Raw genomic sequence first — 22,298 nt, 5'->3', positions numbered from 1 at the left:
TATAGTTGATTTACAATGTTGTGCCAATTTCTGCTGTACAGCAAAATGACTTGGTCATACATATGTGTATATATGTGTATACATACATATGTGTATATATGTGTATACATACATATGTGTACATACATACGTATATATGCACATTCTTTTTTTTAGATTATTTCCCATCATGGTCTATCCCAGGGGATTAGATATAGTTCCCTGTGCTGTACAGTTGGACCTCGTTGTTTGTCTGTTCTATATGTGATAGTTTGCATCTACTAACCCCAAACCTGCATTCCCTCTCACTTCCTCCCCCCACCGCCAGCAACCACAAGTCTGTTCTCTGTGTCTTTCTGACTGACTTAGTATGATAATCTGTAGCTGCATGCATGTTGCTGCGAATGGCATTATTACATTTTTTTATGGCTGGGTAGCATTCCACTGCATGTGTATGTGTGTGTGTGTATATATATATATATGCCACATCTTAATCCGTTCAGCTGTTGATGGACAATTAGGTTGCTTCCATGCCTTGGCTATTGTGAATAGTGCTGCTAGAACATAGGGGTGCATGTATCTTTCTGAATTATAGTTTTGTCCAGATATATGCCTAGGAGTGGAATTGCTGGGACATATGGTAGTTCTGTTTGTAGTTTTCAGAGGAAACTCCATACTGTCTTCCATAGTACCTGGATACACTTTTAACGTTGAACAAACAAAGAAAAAAGTATTCATCAGACTTACTTCTCTTTCCCTTTATCCTGTCTCAACTGAACTATATTAACTGCAACCCAGAAACTTAAACTTCTGTCCAAATATTTGCTAAGTCTCATTGGTTCTGTGTTCTGACTCTTGTGACCGTTTGTCCAGTCTTTTCATTCCTGCTGCTGTTGACTTAGTTTGGCCCCTGATTCTTTTCACAAATAATTGCAGTAATTTCCTACTTGGTATCCTGCTTTGAATCTTTTTTTTGTCTTTAGGGATGTACCCTCAGCATATTGGAGGTTCCCAGGCTAGGGGTCAAATCAGACCTGTAGCTGCCGGCCTACACCACAGCCACAGCAATGCCAGATCCGAGCTGTGTCTGCAACCTATACCGGCACCGGCAACGCCGGATCCTTAACCCACTGAGCGAGGCCCGGGATCGAACCTTGGTCCTCATGGGTACTAGTCTGAATTGTTTCTGCTGAGCCACGGTGGGAACTCCCTGCCTTGAATCTTAAACCTTACGACTCTCACTCCTGTCTAATCTACAAAATAATACCAGTGATAATTGTGATTTGTATTCAGTAAAAGTGACCCCCCCAAAACCTTTCTGTTATTTTCTGTCTTTGTTAGGGCAACAAATAAATAAACCTAACCTCATTAGATGTGATATCAGGCCTTCATGATTTGTCTTTGGTTACTCTCCAGCCTCTTTTCTTATCATACCCTCACATTCATTCTTTGCTTCAAAGAGAGTCGGTCCAAAGTCTTCTCCAAAATAATGAATCAATTTCTAATATATTTTAAAAGAGTCATAGACTTCTTTGAGAATTTGATGAAGTCTCTTCTAGAAAATTAACATATCGAATTTTTACATTATAGTTTTGGAGGGATCTTGGAACACCTAAAACTGGGGCAAGAACTGTAGTTTATTTCCTTTACGCCCCCTTAGGTTTTCTTTCTGCAGAATATATCAGTTTACTTCTTGGTTTTTTGTAAGCCTTCATCTCTCTTCTGCTCACGATTATTGTGTTAGAAATCACCTTGAAACATAGTGACTTACAACAAGAGCCGTTGCTTTATTACTGTAGTTTCCGTGGGTCAGGAGTTTGGGAAGGCCTTGGTTGGGTTGTTCTGGCTTGGGGTTCCTCAAGCAGTTGCCATCAAAGCAGGCGCATGGGGGCTGGAGCAGCTTGGGGCTCCCAGGCATCTCTCTACGTAATCTCTGGGCTTTTCCATGTCATCTCTCTGCATGGCTAGTTTGGGCTTCCTCAGGACAGCCAGACTATTTCAATGGGGGTAGGGCTCTACCAACACAAAGGCTGCCGTAAACAAGGCAAAGTCGCCCTTACCTGTGTTTCATGGCGTAGTCGAGGGAATCCCGCTCTAACTGCTCTAACTCTCTGCAGCGTTGTGCTAGTTATGAGCAGGTCACAAGCCCACCCAGATTCAGGGAAAGGAGTTAGCCTGCCCTTGCTCATGGGGGCAGAGACTGTCAAGGTTTTCAAAGGGCATGTGGGATGGGAGAAATGGTAGCCGTCTCTGGGAAATGCAGTCTGTCACAGCGTCGCAGCATATGCTGCTGTGCTACATGAAGAGAGGGATTTAAGCACAATCTTCCCACTTTGTGGAGAAATCTCTTAGTAACTATGGACTTTTTGTAGCTTTAATTGATCTTTTCTTGGCAAAAATTTGCCTGTGGCAAAAACTGTTTATGGGCTAAGCCTTATGACCTCAGTATAAACATTCTCTCCTATCAGTGTCTGAACCTAATTATCAAAGAAAAACTAGAATAAAAGGAACGGAGCAAGCTATCTCTTGATACATTAGATAGCAGTTTTGAGCAGGTAAAAAAAGATATGTTCACCGTTTATTTTTTTCCTTTTTTTTTTGTCTTTTTAGGGCTGTCCTTGTGGCATATGGAAGTTTCCAGGCTACAGGTTGAATTGGAGCTGTAGCTGCCGGCCTACACTGCAGCCACAGCAATGCGGGATCCAAGCCATGTCTGTGACCTACACTGCAGCTCATGGCAACGCCACATCCTTAACCCACTGAGCGAGGCCAGGGTTTGAATCCACATATGAATACTAGTCAGATTCCTTTCCGCTGAGCCATGATGGGAACTCCCATTATTCTCCACCTTTTAAAACTTGTTATCTTAATGACTTGATAATTGATTTGGATAAAATGAATGTACTGCCACAGATAGCTGAAAGTTTAATGTTCTCCTATGTGCCAATGGCTTATTATCATGGTCCAATGCTGGCCTTAGTAGGCCACTGGTTCTATCTAATTTTGGTCATTACTGAACTGGAATAAAATAATTTTTTTTTTCTTTTTAGGGCCACACCTGTGGCATATGGAAGCTTCTAGGCTAGGGGTCTAATTGAAGCTATGGCTACTGGCTTACACCATAGCTCACAGCAATGCCGGATCCCTGACTCGCTGAGCGAGGCCAGGGATTGAACCCGCATCCTTGTGAATACTAGTCGGATTCATTTCCACTGCACCACAGCAGGATCTCCTGGAATAAAATAATTTTTTAAACCAGATTATCTCTTGCATTTATTTGGCTTATTCTAGCAATTCCACGCATGTGGTCACCACAGCTACCTAGAACATTTCTATCCAGTTTATCTTGGAGGGTTCAGGAAGAATTGTATTGGTAATTTGTAACACTGATGTAGAAAGATTTTTCATTCACAAGTAATTGCATTCAAAGTCCATAGCGTGGTTCTTTGAGTCATTTATTGATGAGAAATGTAAACTAAATTAAAGAGGTAAAATTATAGGATTGGGAAAGTCCTCAAGAGTTCATCTACTTTGCTGCTTCTAGGCACAGCTTACTTATCCCAGAAGTAGACCACTCTTGACTAAGGTCTGGAGGAAGGGTTTGGAGCTGCCTTCGGAATACGCAAGACTGAATTCAGAGGAGGCCTGCTAGACGTAGAGTTGATTATATGCTGATCTTGGTGGATGTGAAAGTTGTTTTGTCTCAGAAATTAGGAACATCGATATTTAGATTTGTTTTGCTTCTCTCTGGTCCATCAGCACAGAAAGCTATAGCACTGAAACTACAACCAGGAAACAGTTTCTTGAAGAGGAACATGGAAAGAAGCAAAATGATTTTTCGAATTGTTTCTTAGGCCATCCCTTAAAATATCACAGTTCCCTAACTATCCATTCCATTTTCTCCCTGTCTAACTCTATTTAAACTCCAGAGGACAGCCAGGCCAAATGCTATTTGGGGCATCTCACTGTGGGAGCTAAGTCTAAGTGTTTTAGATGGTATTTAATCATTGAACAAGAAAATAGTGTGTGTGGTGTGTTAAGGTATCTTTGAAAATTTGTAGTTCCGTCTAATTTTTAATTGAGCAGGCTTCCAATGACTTGATTCTTCCAGTTGTTTTCTGAACAAGGTTTTGTTTTGTATTTTTCAGAGTAGTGAAAGAGCAGTCAAAGCATGTCTCTCTGTAGGTGCATTAGATTGCTTGGCATTCACTTAGATTGTATAGAACGAACCATCCCACATCAAGACTGATCGTTCCTTTGGAAAAAATTTTTTAAAATCTTTTTCAAAAAGATTTTTATTTTTTCTGTTATACTTGATTTACAGTCATACATATATATACATTCTTTTTTTTTTTTTTCATACCATCTCCCATCGTGCTCTGTCACAGGTCATTGGATATAGTTCCCTGTGCTGTGCAGCAGGACCTCATTGGTTGTCCACTCCAAACATAATAGTTTGCATCTACTAACCCCAAGCTCCCAGTCCATTCTTCTCCCTTACCTTCCCCCTTAGCAACCACAAGTCTGTTCTCCAGGCCTGTGAGTCGGTTTCTGTTCTGTATACAGGTTCATTTGTGCCATATTTTAGATTCCACTTAGAAGTGATATCATATGGTATTTGTCTTTCTTTTTCTGACTTAGTATGAGAAGAATCTCTAGTTGCAAGGACTGGTCATTTCTTAATTGTAGTTAGAGAAATGACCAATCAGCTCACACATTTAAAATGTTTGCTTTGCAGTGATTATCTGAAAAGGAGCGATGATGAATATTAGAATTTTAATAGAATAATATATGGAGGCAAGGTGGTAGTAAAAAGAAAAGAAGCTTTGGGGTCAGAATTCTTTTTCCACTTTTTTCATGGGGTCAGAATTCTTGAGTTCTAGTTCTAGTTGTACTTTTTCTCTCTGTGACTTTGACAAGTTAATTTATCATCTGATCTTTATGTCATAATCTGTAAAATGGGGGTAATACTGGTATTTACAGCGTTCTCATTGAGAGTTAAATGTAGCAGTGAGGGTAAGCCTGAAATTGTACATAATATTATGAATATGCAGGAGACCTGGTGATAGCTTCTTACTGGTTTATTAAAATACAAAATAGTTAGGATCCAAACCTGGTCACGAAACCTTAAGGAAGGCAATTGAACAGTGTAGTGTGGTGCAGGCAGTGGATTCAGGGTCACGTGACTTGGGGTCTCCTCTCTACGTAGCCACTAAATGCTGGTGACATCTCACGGTATTTACTTAACCTGGCTCTTCCTTAGTTCTTCAGCTATGGCTAGGATTGGTTCTTCCTAAGCGTTGTGCAAAAAGTTAGTTAGATACTGGTTTTATTTTATTTATTTGTCTTTTGTCTTTTTAGGGCCGAACCTGGGCATATGGAGGTTCCCAGGCTAGGAGTCGAACTGAAGCTATAGCTGCCAGCCTACAGCCACAGCAACTTGGGATTCAGGCTGCATCTGTCATCTACACCAGAGCTCAGGGCAACGTTGGATCCTTAATCCACTGAGCAAGGTCAGGTCCAGCCTGCATCCTCACGGATGCTAGTTGGATTCGTTAACCATTGAGCCATGACAGGAACTCCAGATACTGATTTTAAAGTGTGGTGTAGAATGTTACATTCTGTAAGTCTGATCCCTCTAACTTGGAAGGGCAGAAAGTTTTAATCTGGCATTAGAAAGCAATTCTTAGCGTTAGGTAAGCAAGCATCTATATGGGGTCCAGGGAATGGCACAGGTCAGTTTGTTCTATTTTCTCTTGAGTTGCATATCTGATGTGGCAGGTGTACCACCTCTCTCTCATTTTCTTAAATCTTTCTTTACTTTCCTCCTCCTGGCATATGCCACTTTGTTGTGTTTTGACTGATGACTTGTGCTTTGCCACGGTTGCAAAGGAGGTGAGTGGGTGAGGGGCGGGCTGGAATTTCGAACCTGTCAGGATGTGATTAAGAAAAATGATCTTCCTGCTCTAGTCTCTAGGTGAAACATCTAAAGACTTTCTCTTGTTGGTCCGGTCCAACACTAATGGCCTAATTGTAGTGCGTTACAGTGCTAGCATGCTTTTCTCTTAGCATGGCTCTGTGTGCCAGTCCGTAGCTGACGGATCTCCTAACTGCTGTACCTCCACTGATTAGGGATTAACTATAGCATTGTTTCAAGTTCTAAAAAGATGTGGTTTAGCTTGGAGGGCAAATGCTGCGTCCTTAGTGATGAATGATGGGTCCGATGTGTCACTGAGGCTCAGATCCATTCTGTTATGCCTGTGTAGGTGGAAAAGTGAAGACATCTGTGAATAGAATCTGCAGCTTTGAGTTCAGCATTTTAGCCATTAAACAAAATTTCCTTCATGTAAGGAAATGTTACCCTATGAAAATGTAGATGTGCATGCCTCTATAAGCATGTTTTAAACATCAATGAATGGTTCGCGAAGATCCTGCTTTTGGCACAGAAGGTTCAGATACTGTGCGCTTCCAGAGTCCGTGCTCGTGAAGCGTGAAGACGTGACAGGTGACCGTGCCTTCCTGTGCACCCCAATCTCCATTTGACCTGAATATGCCGTTTTTTTCTTCTCCATGCTGCTCTGTTTCTCCTAAAGATACTTTCCCTACCAATTAGGGCTGCAAGTCATACCATGGCTTACATAATCCAAATATTACCTTCATATTAAGAAACTTAATTTCCTGTTGATTTTTCCCCAGATTGATTTAATTGTAACCCCTCCCCACCCAATCAATTATCAAAATCTATGAATTCACATTTTGAAGTATCTCTGGAATGCACCTGTTTCCTCTTTCCTCTGTTCTTGGTCGAGGTTCCCATGAGTTACTGTCCAGTCTTTCTGATGGGTCTTCTATCCCACACCAAGTATCTTCTAAGAAGTCACATTTGTGCAGCTTTTTACGTTCATGAAGTGCCCCCCCTCCCTTTTGGCCACATCTGTGGCATGTGGAAGTTCTGGGGCCAGGGATCGAACCAGTACCACAGCAGTGACAATCCTGGATCCCCAACTAAAGTGCTTTTTGTACATCTTTTCTTATTTAATTCTCATACCAATTGATGAGGTAGATTTTGTTATTACCAGCATTTTACAATTGAGAAAAAAAACTTAACAAAGGCTAAGAACTTTCCAAAAGTTGTGCAGTCAGTGACTGGAAGAAGAGTTCATATTTCAGAAAGCAGATCATTAAAAAATTCATGTGCCCCAGAGTAAAAATGAAATCTTCTGTAGGTTACATTTGTGTAATGAATGACTCATTATGAAATAAAAATGTGACATAGAGACATGGATACATTTAAGAATAACCTTTTATTTTGGAAAGGAAGCCAACTACTTCAAAAAAAGTTTTAACATTTTTGTGTTGTTTTATGAAGTAATTAGGTTGAGTAATACGATTAAGGAGAAGAATGCTTGGTGACTTTTCAAAATTCATGCCTCTTTATTAAACATCTGCCAGAATTGATTTAAAGTTTCTTATGAACTTTTTAACCAGACAAGGTTTTAATAAAACTTAGAAAACCACATCATTTTTCTTTCTCCCTCTCTCCTTTCCTTCCTTCCTTTTAAAAAAATCTATTTCATTTGGCAGACTGAAAGTAGTGGGGATAGATATGGAGAAATGAATGAAATATTTAAAAGTCTTAAATTGTGTGGGAAATAATCTTTAAAAGTTCTTAATTTCATAATTTAGCAGATTGTGATATAAAGGAAACAAATGAACGCCTGTGCAGGTGGTTGCCTATTTTTTACCCCTTCTCTAGATTGCATAATTTTCTGAAAATGAAAACCATTAAAACATTTCTGCCATTTCAGAACTGCCAAATTTTATTTTTTAAAGAAATGATTCAGGTTCTACTTGTCACCTTTTAAAGTTTGAAAGTTTTATACTTGCGGAAGAGTCACGTAGTAGAGGAGGTTCCACTCCATTCATCCAAGTTTCTCTAATGCTAACGCTCCACAAAATCAGAGTGCAGTGATCGCAACTACGAAAGCAACATTGGTACCAAGGGTTAACTCAAGTCCACACTTCCTCGATTTCACTAGTTTTCTGCTGATGTTCAGGTTTTACTTGTGATGAGTTTTGGATGCACGAATGGATGGGGGATGACCAAGTGTAGGAGAGTAACACTCGAAACCCTGAGAGTGGAGGAATACGTGAATGAGTCTGGAAAGTGAGTGGCTGGGGAACTCTTAACATTCTTACGTTATACTTTGTCCCTGTTACTGTACGTCTTAACTCTGAAGTAGAATCTTCTTTTTTTGGTGTCTTTGTGGATGAGAGGCACACTCGTTTTTGTTTTATAGGAAAATCATCACAAAGTGTTCTTACAAAAGGATTCAATGTAATTTATTAAAAGTGCTAAAGACATTTAAAGCGGCTTCTAAGTGACTATGAAAAAACTCATTTAATGAGCAATTTTTATAATTAAAAGTTGGTAAAATAAAAATGTTTCCTGCTTTCCAAAAACCTACATGTCAGTCTAAATACTCTCCTTCCAAACAAATTATGATGAGATTCTAGGGGCGTATTGCTTAACAAGGTAAGTTAATTACCCATTTTATCTTAAATATATTTTTACTAAAGATTCTGAGTGACGGGGAGTTCCCTGATGGCTCAGTGGTTTAAGGATCGGGCATTGTCCCTGCAGCAGCTTGGGCTGCTGCTGTGGCCTTAGGGTTTGATCCCTGGCCTGGGAACTGTGTGCCGTGGGTATAGCCAAAAAAATGCCAAAGATTCTAAGAGATGCATCCCTATACCCATTGACATCAAAAGTACCACTCCACGTATCCCAGATTTGAGGAGAGGACACAGTGCTTTGGGCTCCATGGAGCTCCAGATGTGGAAGGGAGTTCATTCCATGCACACCCACAGCCTTCCTCTGCCTGATTGCACCCGGGAATATTCGTCACTTCAGTGTGGGTTTCCCGCTTACTAAATGGTAATTTATTTTCACTTCCTTATTTCTCTGGCATGCTCATAATTCTTAGATGACAGGAATATGATTATAAGAGATTTCCAAAGTCTGAGTGTAGTTGTCTCTGAGTTATGCTAGAAAACTAGTGGTATGTCTTCTTTAATCATTGCTACCAAAGAGCCTTGGATGAAATATAACTTCTTGAGTTTCCATTAAGTACAAGTTCTTTAGCAGGCCTTTAAAAAGATTTTTAAACTTTATTTTATTTCTCTTTTTCTGTTTTAATTGCAAACATTATAAGGGTATTTTAAAAATAAAACAGGGAGTTCCCATTGTGGCTCAGTGGTACCTAACACAACTTGTAGCCATGAGGAGGCAGGTTCGATCCCTGGCCTCGCTTAGAGGGTTAAGGATCTGGCATTGCCGTGAGGTCGCAGATGTGGCTCAGATCCTGCATTGCTGTGGCTGTGGCATAGGCTGGCAGCTGTAACTCCAATTTGACCCCTAGCCTGGGAACTTCCATATGCCGCGGGTGCAGCCCTAAAAAGACAAAGCAAAACAAAAAGCCAACAGCTTCATGGAGATACAATTCATATGCCGTATAATTCACCCATTTAAGGTGTACAATTCAGTGTTTTTTTTTTTTTGTCTTTTGTCTTTTTTGTTGTTGTTGTTGTTGCTATTTCTTGGGTCGCTCCCGCGGCACATGGAGGTTCCCAGGCTAGGGGTTGAATCGGAGCTGTAGCCACCGGCCTACGCCAGAGCCACAGCAACGCTGGATCCAAGCCGCGTCTGCAACCTACACCACAGCTCACAGCAACGCCGGATCGTTAACCCACTGAGCAAGGGCAGGGATCGAACCCGCAACCTCATGGTTCCTAGTCGGATTCGTTAACCACTGCGCCAGGACGGGAACTCCCAATTCAGTGTTTTTTAGTATATTCACAGAATTGTGCAGTCATTTTTAGAACATTTTCATCATCCCGAAAGAAACCCTGGGCACATTAACAGTAAGTACTCTCTATTCCTACTTGCTCCCAGCAGCCCCAGGTTCTACTTTTTCTCTCTATGGATTTGCCTATTCTGGATGTTTCACAAAAATAGTATCTTTTAACGTGTGACCTTTTGTGACTGGTTTCTTTCTCTTAGCATAATGTTTTCAGAATTCTTCCATGTTGAATTGTGTATTCATACTTCATTTCTTTTTTTTATCTTTTTATCTTTTTTTCACTGTATAGCATGGGGACCAAGTTACACATACAGGTATACATTCTTTTACTTCATTTCTTCTTACTGCTTAAAACATCCCATCATATGGCTGTACCACACTTTATCAGTCAGTTGCCATTTGGGCTGCCTCCTCTCCTGGCTTATTGTGAATAATGCTGCTGAGAGAACTGGGGCGTCAGTTTCTGGGAGGACATATGTTTTCAGTCTCTTGGGTATATACTTAGACGTGACGTCTCTGGGTCATGTGACAACTGCCAGTCTTTTTCCGCAGTGACCACACTAGTTTACAATCCCACCAGCAGTGTAGGAGTTTTGATTTTTTTTCAATCCTTGCTAACATTTGTTATGATTTCTTTTTTTCATGATAGCTCTTCGAGTGGGTGTGATGTGTGGTATCTTATTGTGGTTGCTTTGCATTTCCCCAGTGACTAATGATGTTGAGCATCTTTTAATGTGCCTATTGGCCATTGGTATATCTTTGGCAAAATGTGTATTAAAACCCTCTGCTTATTTTAAAATTGATTATTTGTCTTTTTATTGTTGAATCGTAAGCTCATTGTGGCTTTCATTTGCATTTCCCTGATGGCTGATTATGCTAAGCATCTCTTCATGTACTTGACCGCTTGTAGATCTTCTTTGGAGAAATGTCTGTTCAGATTCTTTGCCTGTTTAAAAAAAATGGTTACTTGTCTTACTGAGTTGCAAGTATTCTTTATAAGTCGTTCCCTTATCAGGTATCTGATTTGCAAAATATTTCTCCCATTTTTTGATTATTCATTTTCTTCTTGATGGTTTACTTTGAAACACACATGGTTTTTTTTTTTTTTTTTCTTCATGATGTTCCTTTTATCTGCTTTTCTCTTTTGTTGCTATTTGGTGTCATATCTAAGAAGTCAGTGCCAAGTTGAAGATCATAAGGGTTTACTCCTATATTTTCTTTTTGTTTGTAGTTTTAGCTCTTATGTTTAGGTCCAGGGTCATTTAGAGTTATTCTGTATATAGTGTAAGAAGGGAGACCAACTTCATTATTTTGCATATTCTTTCACCATTTTTTGAAGACCATTCCTTCTTCATTGAATTATTTTGGTATGCTTGTCAAAAATGATTTGAAGGTACGTCCGAGAATTTCCATTGTCTGTATATCTGCCTTTTGCCAAAACCATGCTGCCCTTTTTTTTTTTTTTTTTTTTTTTGCGTTTTCTAGAGCCACTCCCGCGGCATATGGAGGTTCCCAGGCTAGGGGTTGAATCGGAGCTGTAGCCACTGGCCTACGCCAGAGCCACAGCAACGCGGGATCCGAGCCGCGTCTGCAACCTACACCATAGCTCACGGCAACGCCGGATCGTTAACCCACTGAGCAAGGGCAGGGACCGAACCCACACCCTCATGGTTCCTAGTCGGATTCGTTAACCACTGCACCACGATGGGAACTCCAAAACGATGCTGCCTTGTTTATAATAGTAGTAAGTTTTGAAATTGGGAAGGAACAAAGTCGTCCACCTTTGTTCTTCTTTTTCTTTATTGTTTTGGCTATTCTTTGTCCCTGGAATTTCCACATGAATTTTAGAGTAAGATTTTATTTCTGCGAAAAAGGCACCTAGGATTTGCTAGGTGAAATTGCATCCGTAGATCAATTTGAGGAGTATGGGAATTTTAATGATTTTAAGTCTTTAGGTTAGTGGGGATGTCTTTCCATTTATTTACATCTTCTCTAATTTCTTTCAATAATAATTTGTAGTTTTCAGAGTATAAGTTTGGATTTCTTTTGTTAAATTTATTCTTAAGTATTTTATTCTTCCTGATGCTATTATAAATGAAAATGTTTCTTAATTTCTTTTTTGGCTTATTGTTACTGTGTAGAAATGAAATCGATTTTTGTATAATGCCTTGTATCTTGCAAACTTGCTGAATTCACTTATTAGTTCTAAGAGGTTTTTTTTTTTAGTGGATTCCTTAGGATTTTCTGTATATAAAATTATGTCACCTGCAAATAGAGATAGTTTTACTTCTTTCTTTCTAGTCTAGGTTTCTTTTATTTCTTTTTCTTCTCTAATTGCACTGGCTAAAATGTCCAGTATCATGTTGAATTGAAGTGATGGAGCAGACATCCTTGTTTTTTTCCTAATGGTAGGCAGAAAGCATTTACTCTTTCATCTTTAAGAGTGATGTTAGCTGTGGTTTTTTTTCACATGTGCCCTTTTTGAGATTGAAGAACTTCACTTCTATTCCAAGCATATTGGTGTTGATTATTTTATCGTAAAAGGGGTTGAATTTTATCAAATGTGTATGTTGATTGATTTTTAGGTGTTAAACTGATCTTGCATTCCTGGGAAAAATCCCAGTTGAGGATCATGGGATTGTATAATCATGTATAATCATTTTTATACGTTGAAGGATTCAGTTTATTAGTATTTCACTGAAGATATTTTATGTGTTTACATTTATAAGAGATATTGGTTTACAAAATAATTAAAAAGAAAAACAAACAGAGATATTGGTTTGTAGTTTTATTTTATTTCGATGTTTTTGTGTGGGTTGACCTTGGGTTGTTTTTTTTTTTTTTTTTTGTTTTTGGCTGCCCCACAGCATACAGAGCTCCTAGGGCCAGGGATCAGATCTGAGCCACAGCTGAGTCCTTAACGCACTGTGCAGGGCTGGGGATCACAGCTGAGTCCTTAGCGCACTGTGCAGGGCTGGGGATCACAGCTGAGTCCTTAGCGCACTGTGCAGGGCTGGGGATCACAGCTGAGTCCTTAACGCACTGTGCAGGGCTGGGGATCACAGCTGAGTCCTTAACGCACTGTGCAGGGCTGGGGATCACAGCTGAGTCCTTAACGCACTGTGCAGGGCTGGGGATCACAGCTGAGTCCTTAACGCACTGTGCAGGGCTGGGGATCACAGCTGAGTCCTTAACGCACTGTGCAGGGCTGGGGATCACAGCTGAGTCCTTAGCGCACTGTGCAGGGCTGCGGGATCGAACTGAGTCCAAGTGCTCCCAAGATGCTGCAGATCTTGTTGCACCACCGTGGGTGGCCTCAGCTTTTCCTGGACTCATGGAATGAGTGGAGGAATGTTTCCTTCTCTTCCAGGTTTTGGAAGAGCCTTTGTAAAGAGGTGAATTCACCATCAAGCTAAAAAAGTCTTGTTGTTGATGTTGGCAGCTTCGGGATTACTAATTTAATTCCTCTAATTGTAATATGCCCATTCAGTTTTTCTATTTATTTTTTAGTTTCAGACTTTTAAGGAATCTGTCCATTTCATCTAGGTTATCAAATTTGTTGGTATACGGTTTTCATTGTATTGCCATATAATCCTTTTTATTTCTGCAAGATTGTTAAATAAACATTCCTTTTTTCATTCATGATGCCAGTAATTTGAATCTTTTCTTTTTTTCTTGGACAGTTCAGCTAAAGGTTTGTCAGTTTTAATAGATCTTCTCCAAGAACCAACTTTTAATATTGTTGATTTTCTCTGTTGGACTTCTATATTTTATTACTTTTTGCTCTGTGTTATTTCCTTCTTTTTGCTTACCTTGGGTTTAGTTGACTCTTATTTTTCCAGTGCCTTGAGGTGGCGAGCAGGTGATTGCTTAAGATCTTTCTTCTTTTTAAAATAGGTATTTACAAAAACAAACAAAATAACATCATAAAATAGGTATTTACCGTTCTAAATTTTCCTCAAATACTGCTTTAGCTACATCCATATATATGACCATGTTGTGCCTTTAGTTTCATTCATCTTGAAATGTTTTCTAGTTTCTTATGTGATTTTCTTTGTTACTTATTGGTGGTTTGGGAGTATGTTGTTTACTGTCTACATATTTTTAAATTTCCAAAATGTGCTTGTTACTGATTCTGATTTTATTCCATTGTGATCTGAGAACATATTTTTATGAATTCACTATTTAAAATTTATTTCAGCTTGTTTTATGGCCGAGGATATGGTTTGTCCAAGAGACTGTTCTGCATGCACTTGAGAATGTGCACTTTGGTATCTAGTACATATATTTGGTCTATAACTTTGTTTAAATTTTAAAAATTTCGCTTTTGGTCTTCTATCTAGTTGTTCTGTTCACTCTTCATATTTGAATACTGACATCCCTGCTATTATTCTCCAAGGGTTTATTTCTCCCTCCAAATTTGTCACTTTCACTTTTTGTATTTTGGTGGCTCTTTTGTTGGGTACATGTATGCTTGTAATTGTTATATCTTTCTGATGCATGATTCTTTTTTCACTATAAAAATTTCTTTTTCTTTAGTAACTTTTTTTTTGTTTTAAGTCTATTTTCATATGATATGAGAATAGTCATTCCAGTATTCTTATAGCTGCTGTTTGCATGATACATCTTTTCCCATGCTTTGATTTCCAGCCTATTTGTGTCTTTGAATCTCAAGAGTGTTAGAAAGCTTCTTTGTGTATTTCATTTGGCACAAGTGGTCATTTTTAATAGTGGCAATGTTGTCTTTAATATATGGATGACAGTGTTTATTTAATGTTCATACATCTCACACTACTATTCTGGATAACGTAATATGTTTTTGGAATATTAGGTATAATCTCCACTTTTCAGGAAATTTAAAATATAAATGTAAAGGATTTATTATGTTATTTATTCTGATTGGTCTGAGAAATATAGCAGAGAAATAGATTATATTAATATTATACTGAGAAGGTGATTCTATAAACTTAAATTTGAATTTGCCTCTCATGTTTTTTTCTTCTTTTTACAGCCACACCTGTGGCAAATGGAAGTTCCCAGACTAGGGTTTGAATTGAAGCTGCAGCTGCCGGACTACTCCACAGCCACAGCGACACTGGATCTGAGCTGCATCTGGGACCTATACCTCACCTTGGGGCAATGCTGGATCCTTAACCCACTGAGTGAAGCTATGGATCAAACATATATCCTCACAAACACTATGTCGGGTTTTTAATCCACTAAGCTACAATGGGAACTCCCTGAATTTGCCTCTTATTTTTAATGTGTTAAATAATCTTAAACCCAAGTGACAATATTAATTTTAAATTTATGGATTCATACCACTACAAGTTTTGCCAGTAATAAGAGAAGCTCTCAGAAGTTTCCAATTTTTATGGCAATATCTTCCTTGAAATTGTGTTGAAAAGCAGGGAAAAAAAGTTTAGTTATTACACAGTCTCAATTACTTGCTTCTAACATATTCAGCTATCTTGTAAGATGGTTCACACAGTTTATGTATGGGCTTCAGAAAAGGCAAAATTAGCTTCTGAAACTGAACAGCAGCTTGAATTCATGAATACGGAAGTGAATGAGTGAATGTATTAACCAAGTGAAATGTGAAATGTAGGTTTTTTAGGTCCTATGTGCAATGAAAGACTTAGCAGAATTCAAGGTAGTGAAAAACAGGGACTGTCTGATACAACAGATTAATAATAATGTTGACAAAAATTTTGATAGGGTGTTTATTGTTGGCCTGGTACTGTTCTAATATCTTTACATATGGGTCAAGGGTGGGATGGTTAAGTCAGACCAACATGAATTGGAGATGTTGGTCAGTATTGAGTTTTACCGGTAACCTTGAGGATACATTGAGTCAGAAGAGCCAGAAGGAGCAGAAGGAGCTTCTGGCCATTGAGAGAGGCCCCCAGAACCTTTCTGCTCACAATGACAAAATTCCCAGTCCCAGTGCAGCAGATCAGATCTTAAATGAGGTATGTGGCTTTTGCCTCATATAACACAAAACGGGTGGGCTGTGAAACGTTTCCATTTTATACCCAGAGAGTTGCACAGCTCATGCCTTATGCTCCATAAATCTGTAGATTCTAGGTTTGTTTACTATAGTAATTCTAAACCAGGAGTATCCTGCTAAAAGCCTTTTGTAGATAAATACTCTCTCCCCCCTTTTAAAAAGCAAACACCACTAGTATATTTGCCAATTATTAGCATGCTTATAAGGAGATTAGACCAGGTCTTCTGCCTTTTTCCTTTTTTGGGAGGATCTCCTACCCATCAGGCAAAAACTCTGCTGCTTTAACTCATTCCTCGCCAATAGATTAACTCATTTACATCAAAATTCGGTTACGTACTTTTTGGATATAAACATGGTAAAATGTATTAAGAAGAAACTTCAGACGTGTTTCTGAAAGTCTTTCTCTTTCATTTGATTTGGTTCATTTTGGTTGGTAGGAGGTGGCTGAGGAATAAATATACATGTATCATCACCACTAACATATCTACAATGGCGGTTTATTGCATTTCTTTGTGTGTGTGTGAGTGTTTATGTGTGTGCACATCAGATACAATGCTTTCTTCTATTTGATTTTAGAATATTTGAGAAATCGAATGATGGTTTTAATTTTAAGTTTTATTTCATTTTTCTCACCCCAACCCTCAAATCAGGATGGAGATCCAGTTCGTCCAGGCGTGGCCATGACCGATCTTGCCACTGGCCTTTATGCTTATGGAGCCATTATGGCTGGATTGATACAAAGATATAAAACCGGAAAAGGACTCTTCATTGATTGTAACCTACTGTCATCCCAGGTACTAACCCAAGTAACATTTTTCTTTTCTTCTTCTTCTTTTTTTTTTTTTTTTTGTCTTTTCTAGGGCCACACTCGTGGCATATGGAGGTTCCCAGGCTAGGGGTCGAATCGGAGCTACAGCTGCCAGCCTACAACACAGCCACAGCAACGCGGGTCCAAGCCACATTATGACCTACTCCACAGCTCACGGCAGTGCCGGACCCTTGACCTACTGAGCAAGGCCAGGAATTGAACATACGTCCTCATGGATCCTCGTCGGGTTAGTTAACCACTGAGCCACGAAGGGAACTCCCCAAGTAACATTTTAGATAATGGTGTAAAAACATGTATCTGGGTCATACTTTTTCATATCAAATTCTATGGTCACATGTGCAAAACCAAAAAACAAAACAGCAGAAAGAATCTCCCACAAACAACAGCAAAAGCTGTTCTGTATTGGGGTTCTTGATGTTGTCATATTAAAATAAATGGACCATTTTTGTCATAATGTAGACGTTGCTGTTGAACCAGAATTTTAAACTGTTTTTGTTAAAATAGGTCTGATTTTGAGACTGAAGTACAGTTGTTTCTGTTTTATTGTCTCGTCAACTCTGTACCAGTTTATTCATCTTTTTTTGTGCTATGGACCCTTCTACTAGTCTGGCGAAGTCTGTGGACCTTTTCTCAGAATTAGGTTTTTAAATGCTTAGAAAGAGATCCTTAGGATTACAAAGATAGACAATTATATTGCTATATGGTTATTTCAATGTAAAAACCAGTTTTTTATTATAATAACATATGAGTATTTACTAATACATTAAACCAGAAGATCTATTTAGATCCAATAACTTGCAATTTTGAGGTAGTGTTTTGCACAAATGATGTTTTCAGATATCTACAATAACCATAATATGATATGAAAATATGTATAATATTTACTGGTGATCAGGTCATATCTAGGTACTGCTAATACTTCTGTGGTTTGTTGCCTATATTCGTAATGGAAGAAAATGTTAGATTTTAGCTAGTGGTCAATGAAAATAAAGATATAATTTTTTCCCATTCACGTTAATTACTCCCCAATATTCTCCCTATGGACTCCAGATTAAGAACCCTTGGTTTAGTTAGCGACCAGTTATGTTTTGCTAAATACCGTGCTGGTGGGACAAAAGGGTTAGCCCACTCTCAAATTGACATTTTTCATCTCCATTTTTATTGGATCAGACTTAGATGCTGTACCGTATGTGGAAGTTGATTCTAAATGAGTAATTTTTCAGGGATAGGAAAAAGAGAATATCTGATTTGTGTACGGAGTTATTCTATGTGGAAAAATTTATTTTATAGGTAGAGATCTCAGTTGGGAATTTCAGATTTAAATGGCATACACAGGAAAACAATAAACTTTGGAGCCTCGTTCTGGAGATTGTTTTTTTCCTTTTAGACAAAATTAAGGGGTGTATAGAGGTAAAAAACATTAATATTGTTGAAGGTGAAATACTATGAATGGATTTTCAACACTAGCTTTGAGCGACAGTCAGAATTTTAATGGCTGTATAAAAGGGTAAAAGAACTCTCTCCAAATGAATGATCTAGCTCCTTAACAGAGAAACAGATGTTAGTTATGGGAAGAAGCTGAGTCTTTTCTCTCTCCCCTGATTTTGTAGCTATCAGGAACCTGTGGTGGGCGAAGCAGGTAAAAGTTGCACATCCTGTAGACACGAAAGCCACGCGTGTGTGACCTGTGCAGGCACAGAGGACACTGGGCTTAATTTGCATGCTCTGCTGTTACTGCCTTGAGATTCTCAGGAGAGGCCCCTCATTTTTCATTTTGCACTGGTCCTCAACAGTTACGTAGCCAGTCCTGTATTTGGGACTCTACTTAGGGCTCTTGATCTCTGCCTAGACTGCTTTTCTTATAGTCTGTCAATGATGAATTACTTAGCTTTGGAAGAAATCCTTAGAGTATTATAGAGTTAATTCTCTTCTAGCACCTAACATAGTGCTGCACAGACTGGAGGTAAATGGCTGCATGGAGGTAGGAGTGGAGGTGAGTAGAATCTTTGGTAGGGCAGTTTCAGTGTGGGAGTACAGAATATGCAAGCTCATGCCTCCTTTGGAGGTGTGTTTATATTTGTTGTCACGTTCCACCTTGAAGCGGTAAGTTGCAGGTGTATAGGAATGATGTTTGTTCTTAGTTTTACAGGATACAGGGGTATCCTCAAAGCCCAGCCCAGTATTTAACAAATAGCAAGTTTACCAGTCTTTTGAGATCAGTCAGAGAACCACTGCTATCAGTGGGTATGCCTCATAACCCTTAAACTTGCTAGGGAAAATTAGAAAAATGTAATAAACCATTGACTTCGGATACTTAGCAAACAACTAATGATGAAATGATTTGCCTTTGGCAAACACAGTAACAGTAATTTAGCCGATTGTACTATAGCTAATCCAGTCAAAGATTGCTAAGATTATTAGGATATTTAAGACTCATTAGCTACCTTTTTCATAATGGGCATTTAACATTATGTTGGTTTCAACGTAATGATTTGGTGTTTGTGTATGTTGTGGAAAGATCACCACAGGAAATCTAGTTGGCAGCTACACCATGTATAATTGCAGAATTTCTTTTTCTTGTGATAACTTTTAAGATCTGCTCTTTCAGCACCTTTCCAACGTGCAGTGTGGCATCGTTAATCATGGTCACCATGTGCATTCCTTTCCTGTGACATATTTATGTAATTGCTGCTGTTTAGTACATTTGACCCTCTTCACCCGTTTTTGCCCATCCTCCATCCCTCACCTCTGGCAACCACCAGACTGTTCTCTGTATCTAGGAGCTTGGTTTATATGATTTTAATAAAAATAAAAACATTTAGATTCCACATGTAAGCGAGACCACCTGGTATTTGTTTTTCTCTATCTGACTTATTTCACTTTGCAAAATGCCCTCAACGGCCATCCATGTTGTTGAAAATGGCAAGATTTCCTTCTTTTTTATGGATGAGTAGTATTCCACTGTAGGTACATACCACATTTTATGTTCTTTTCATACCTTGGCCATTGTCATTAACTACCTTTTACAAGAAAGATCTATTGTGCCTTATTTTAGAGGTTTTCACTTACACACCTGCTAATTTATTTGACTCTCATAATTATCATTTGTGGTAGGTAGATAGATCAGGAATTTCTATCCCTGTTTTACTTATAAGTACACTGAAGCTAATGGAGGTTGACGTGCCTGAGCAGCAGGGTCACAGCAAGACTCTGCTGCTGGCATCCTGCGTGGCTCTCTTTTCCCTCCTTAATCAAGGAAAAGCTTCGGCAGTGGAGGATAGGCAGGCTCCAGCTGTCCTACGGTGAAGCTAAAGGAGAGAGGGCAATGCGAGTCAGAGGCAGAGGAAGCACAAGAGCACTCCACAGCAAGGAAGCACCCCGAAAGCCTGCCCCCACATCTCACAAGCCTGCCGAGAGCCGCAGTGCGGACATGCAGTGAAGGGGCCCATGGATCATTGTCGTGTTTAGACCCAGTGAGGGAGAACTGCCATGGAATTTAACCCGACGGACGGGTGTGCTTGTTGAAATAGGAGCATTTTGAGAAGAATCGCATTTGGAGTCATGGGATGACTGGGTTTTTTGTTTCAGCTCCAGGCGACTGAGCACTCGCTGTGTCCCAGGCTCTGTGTTGGGTGGGCTTGGAGTGGGAAGCAGCACGTCTGCTGTTCAGGGTTTGCTGGTAGAGCCATCTAAGTCGTGTGGGAAGGTCGGAGGTGACATGTAGTTCCCCGTGGTTCGCTAACAGGGTTACAGAAAGTGGTTGGGCCTCATATGTCATGCTTAGGAATCTGGATTTTAATATTTTAAAGCTTCTGTTTCTCTATCTATAAATTCTGTTAGGTGATGGTCTTTTCAACCAAAGACTGTGTCTCCTTGGATGCTTGCTACCACCGCCACTTTCAGAATAACCTCTAAGGAGTTCTCCTCCTGGATCAGTGGAAACGAATCTGACTAGGATCCATGAGGACGCAGGTTCAATCCCTGGCCTCGCTCAGTGGGTTAAGGATCCAGCGTCGCCATGAGCTGTGGTGTAGGTCGAAGTTGCAGCTTGGATCTGGGCTTGGACCTGGTGTTGCTGTGGCTGTGGGGTAGGCCGGCGCCTACAGCTCCGATTCAACCCCTAGCCTGGGAACCTCCATATGCCGAGGGTGTGGCCCTAAAAAGACAAAAGACAAAAACAAACAAACAAACCCCCCCAAAACAAAGAATAACCTCTGAGCTGTGAACAGTATTGGAAGGTTTCAAAAGGGAGTGTACAGGCAATAATTTATGCTGCAACCTTCCTGAAGTGCAGCACAGGGGGCGATGAGGGCCTCATTCTCTGAACCCACCACACCCTAAACCGTTTTTCTTTGATTCGTTGCCTCTGCGCGGTTTGGCTCTGGACTCTTTTCTTCCGTGTGTGTTTCTCCAGCCTTGGGCGTCTCTTTTCTCTGTCTTTCCTCACTTGTCTTTCTTTTCTTCCCCGTTTTCAATCCTAGTCTGTACTCTCTGCCTTTATCCTTGTCTCTTCCTTTTTCTCCATCCTTCATTGTGTGGCGCTAAAGCTGTCAGCCAATTACCATTCCAGATCTTAGGCCTTTCCCCTGTACCACCTAGGAAAGTTTCAGAAGCTTCCAGGAGTTCCCATGGAAGATAAAGGAAGCGCCCTTTCTTAGAGCCCAAGACTGTGACTGTTGGTTAAGGGACTCCTCCTGAACAAACCAATGAACCCCTTAAGATAAAGTGTACTGCTTGGCTCAAGTCTTTCCTTTTACAAGGAATGAGTTGACTCCACCCCAACCCCATGGCTGTGACTGGGGAGGTGATTTCCTCAAAGAATAGCATACTTGTTCTTTGGCCAGAGGAAGCAGAAAAGGATGTTGGGAAGCCAAGCAACAAGTGTTCACTATATTAACAAACTGGGTTGTTTAGAGGGTCTAGTGAAACATAAGGTATCAAAAATTCCTTGCATATTAGAAAGTCTTCTACTTTTGAGTAGCATTAGTTTTATTAGGTTATTGAAACAATATTTCACAATGTTGGAAATGTGCTGAGATGAAAAAGATGGTTATTGACATCATTTTATTATCATAGTTATTTTAACTTTTCATCGTAGAGACATCTTAACTAATTTCACCAAGTCTTTTAATTTTAGGTAACATTTATAGGTTTTAGATGTAAAAAACAAACCACAAAATGATTAAAATCTGCTTTATGTAAATGGGAAGTGCTATTTCTAGATACTTTTCAAAGTAACATAATAGGAAACCTCACCTTTTAAAAAATGTATTCATTTTCTTTTTTTGTATAATGTTCACTTGCATTAAGCGGATAACATTTGAACTTAATTTCAGCTGCCTGGAAAATGACTGCAGTGGTAAAAAACATAGTTTTCTACTCATTTTGATTGCATTGCATAGGATGACAAATGAATGATTATAACATTCAACATCAGTTGCTAAAAATGAAATTTTGTTCCCCTCTCTTAAAAGTGATCTAGTGTACAATAGACAGATTACACTTGATTTGAATAGTAGCTAATTATTAACTCAGAGATGATTGCTTCAACCACAACAAAACCATTCCTTGTAGAGACATGACAGTTGCCGGGATGTGGTTTGCAGTGGGCACTAATTTT

General features: G+C 39.4%; 1 protein-coding gene across 1 annotated transcript in view; it reads left to right on the top strand.

The window, feature by feature from the left end:
• Positions 1-22,298, top strand: part of SUGCT (succinyl-CoA:glutarate-CoA transferase) — a 643,685-nt gene that overhangs the window by 74,386 nt on the left and 547,001 nt on the right. The window contains exon 8 of the mRNA XM_021078652.1: positions 16,500-16,643. Coding sequence (XP_020934311.1) covers positions 16,500-16,643 — 144 coding nt within the window. The remainder of the gene's footprint in view (positions 1-16,499; positions 16,644-22,298) is intronic.

Source organism: Sus scrofa, chromosome 18, assembly GCF_000003025.6.
Source record: "Sus scrofa isolate TJ Tabasco breed Duroc chromosome 18, Sscrofa11.1, whole genome shotgun sequence".
Taxonomy (NCBI): domain Eukaryota; kingdom Metazoa; phylum Chordata; class Mammalia; order Artiodactyla; family Suidae; genus Sus; species Sus scrofa.
The sequence above is the reverse complement of the archived record's forward strand: the minus strand, read 5'-3'. Positions and strand labels throughout refer to the sequence as shown.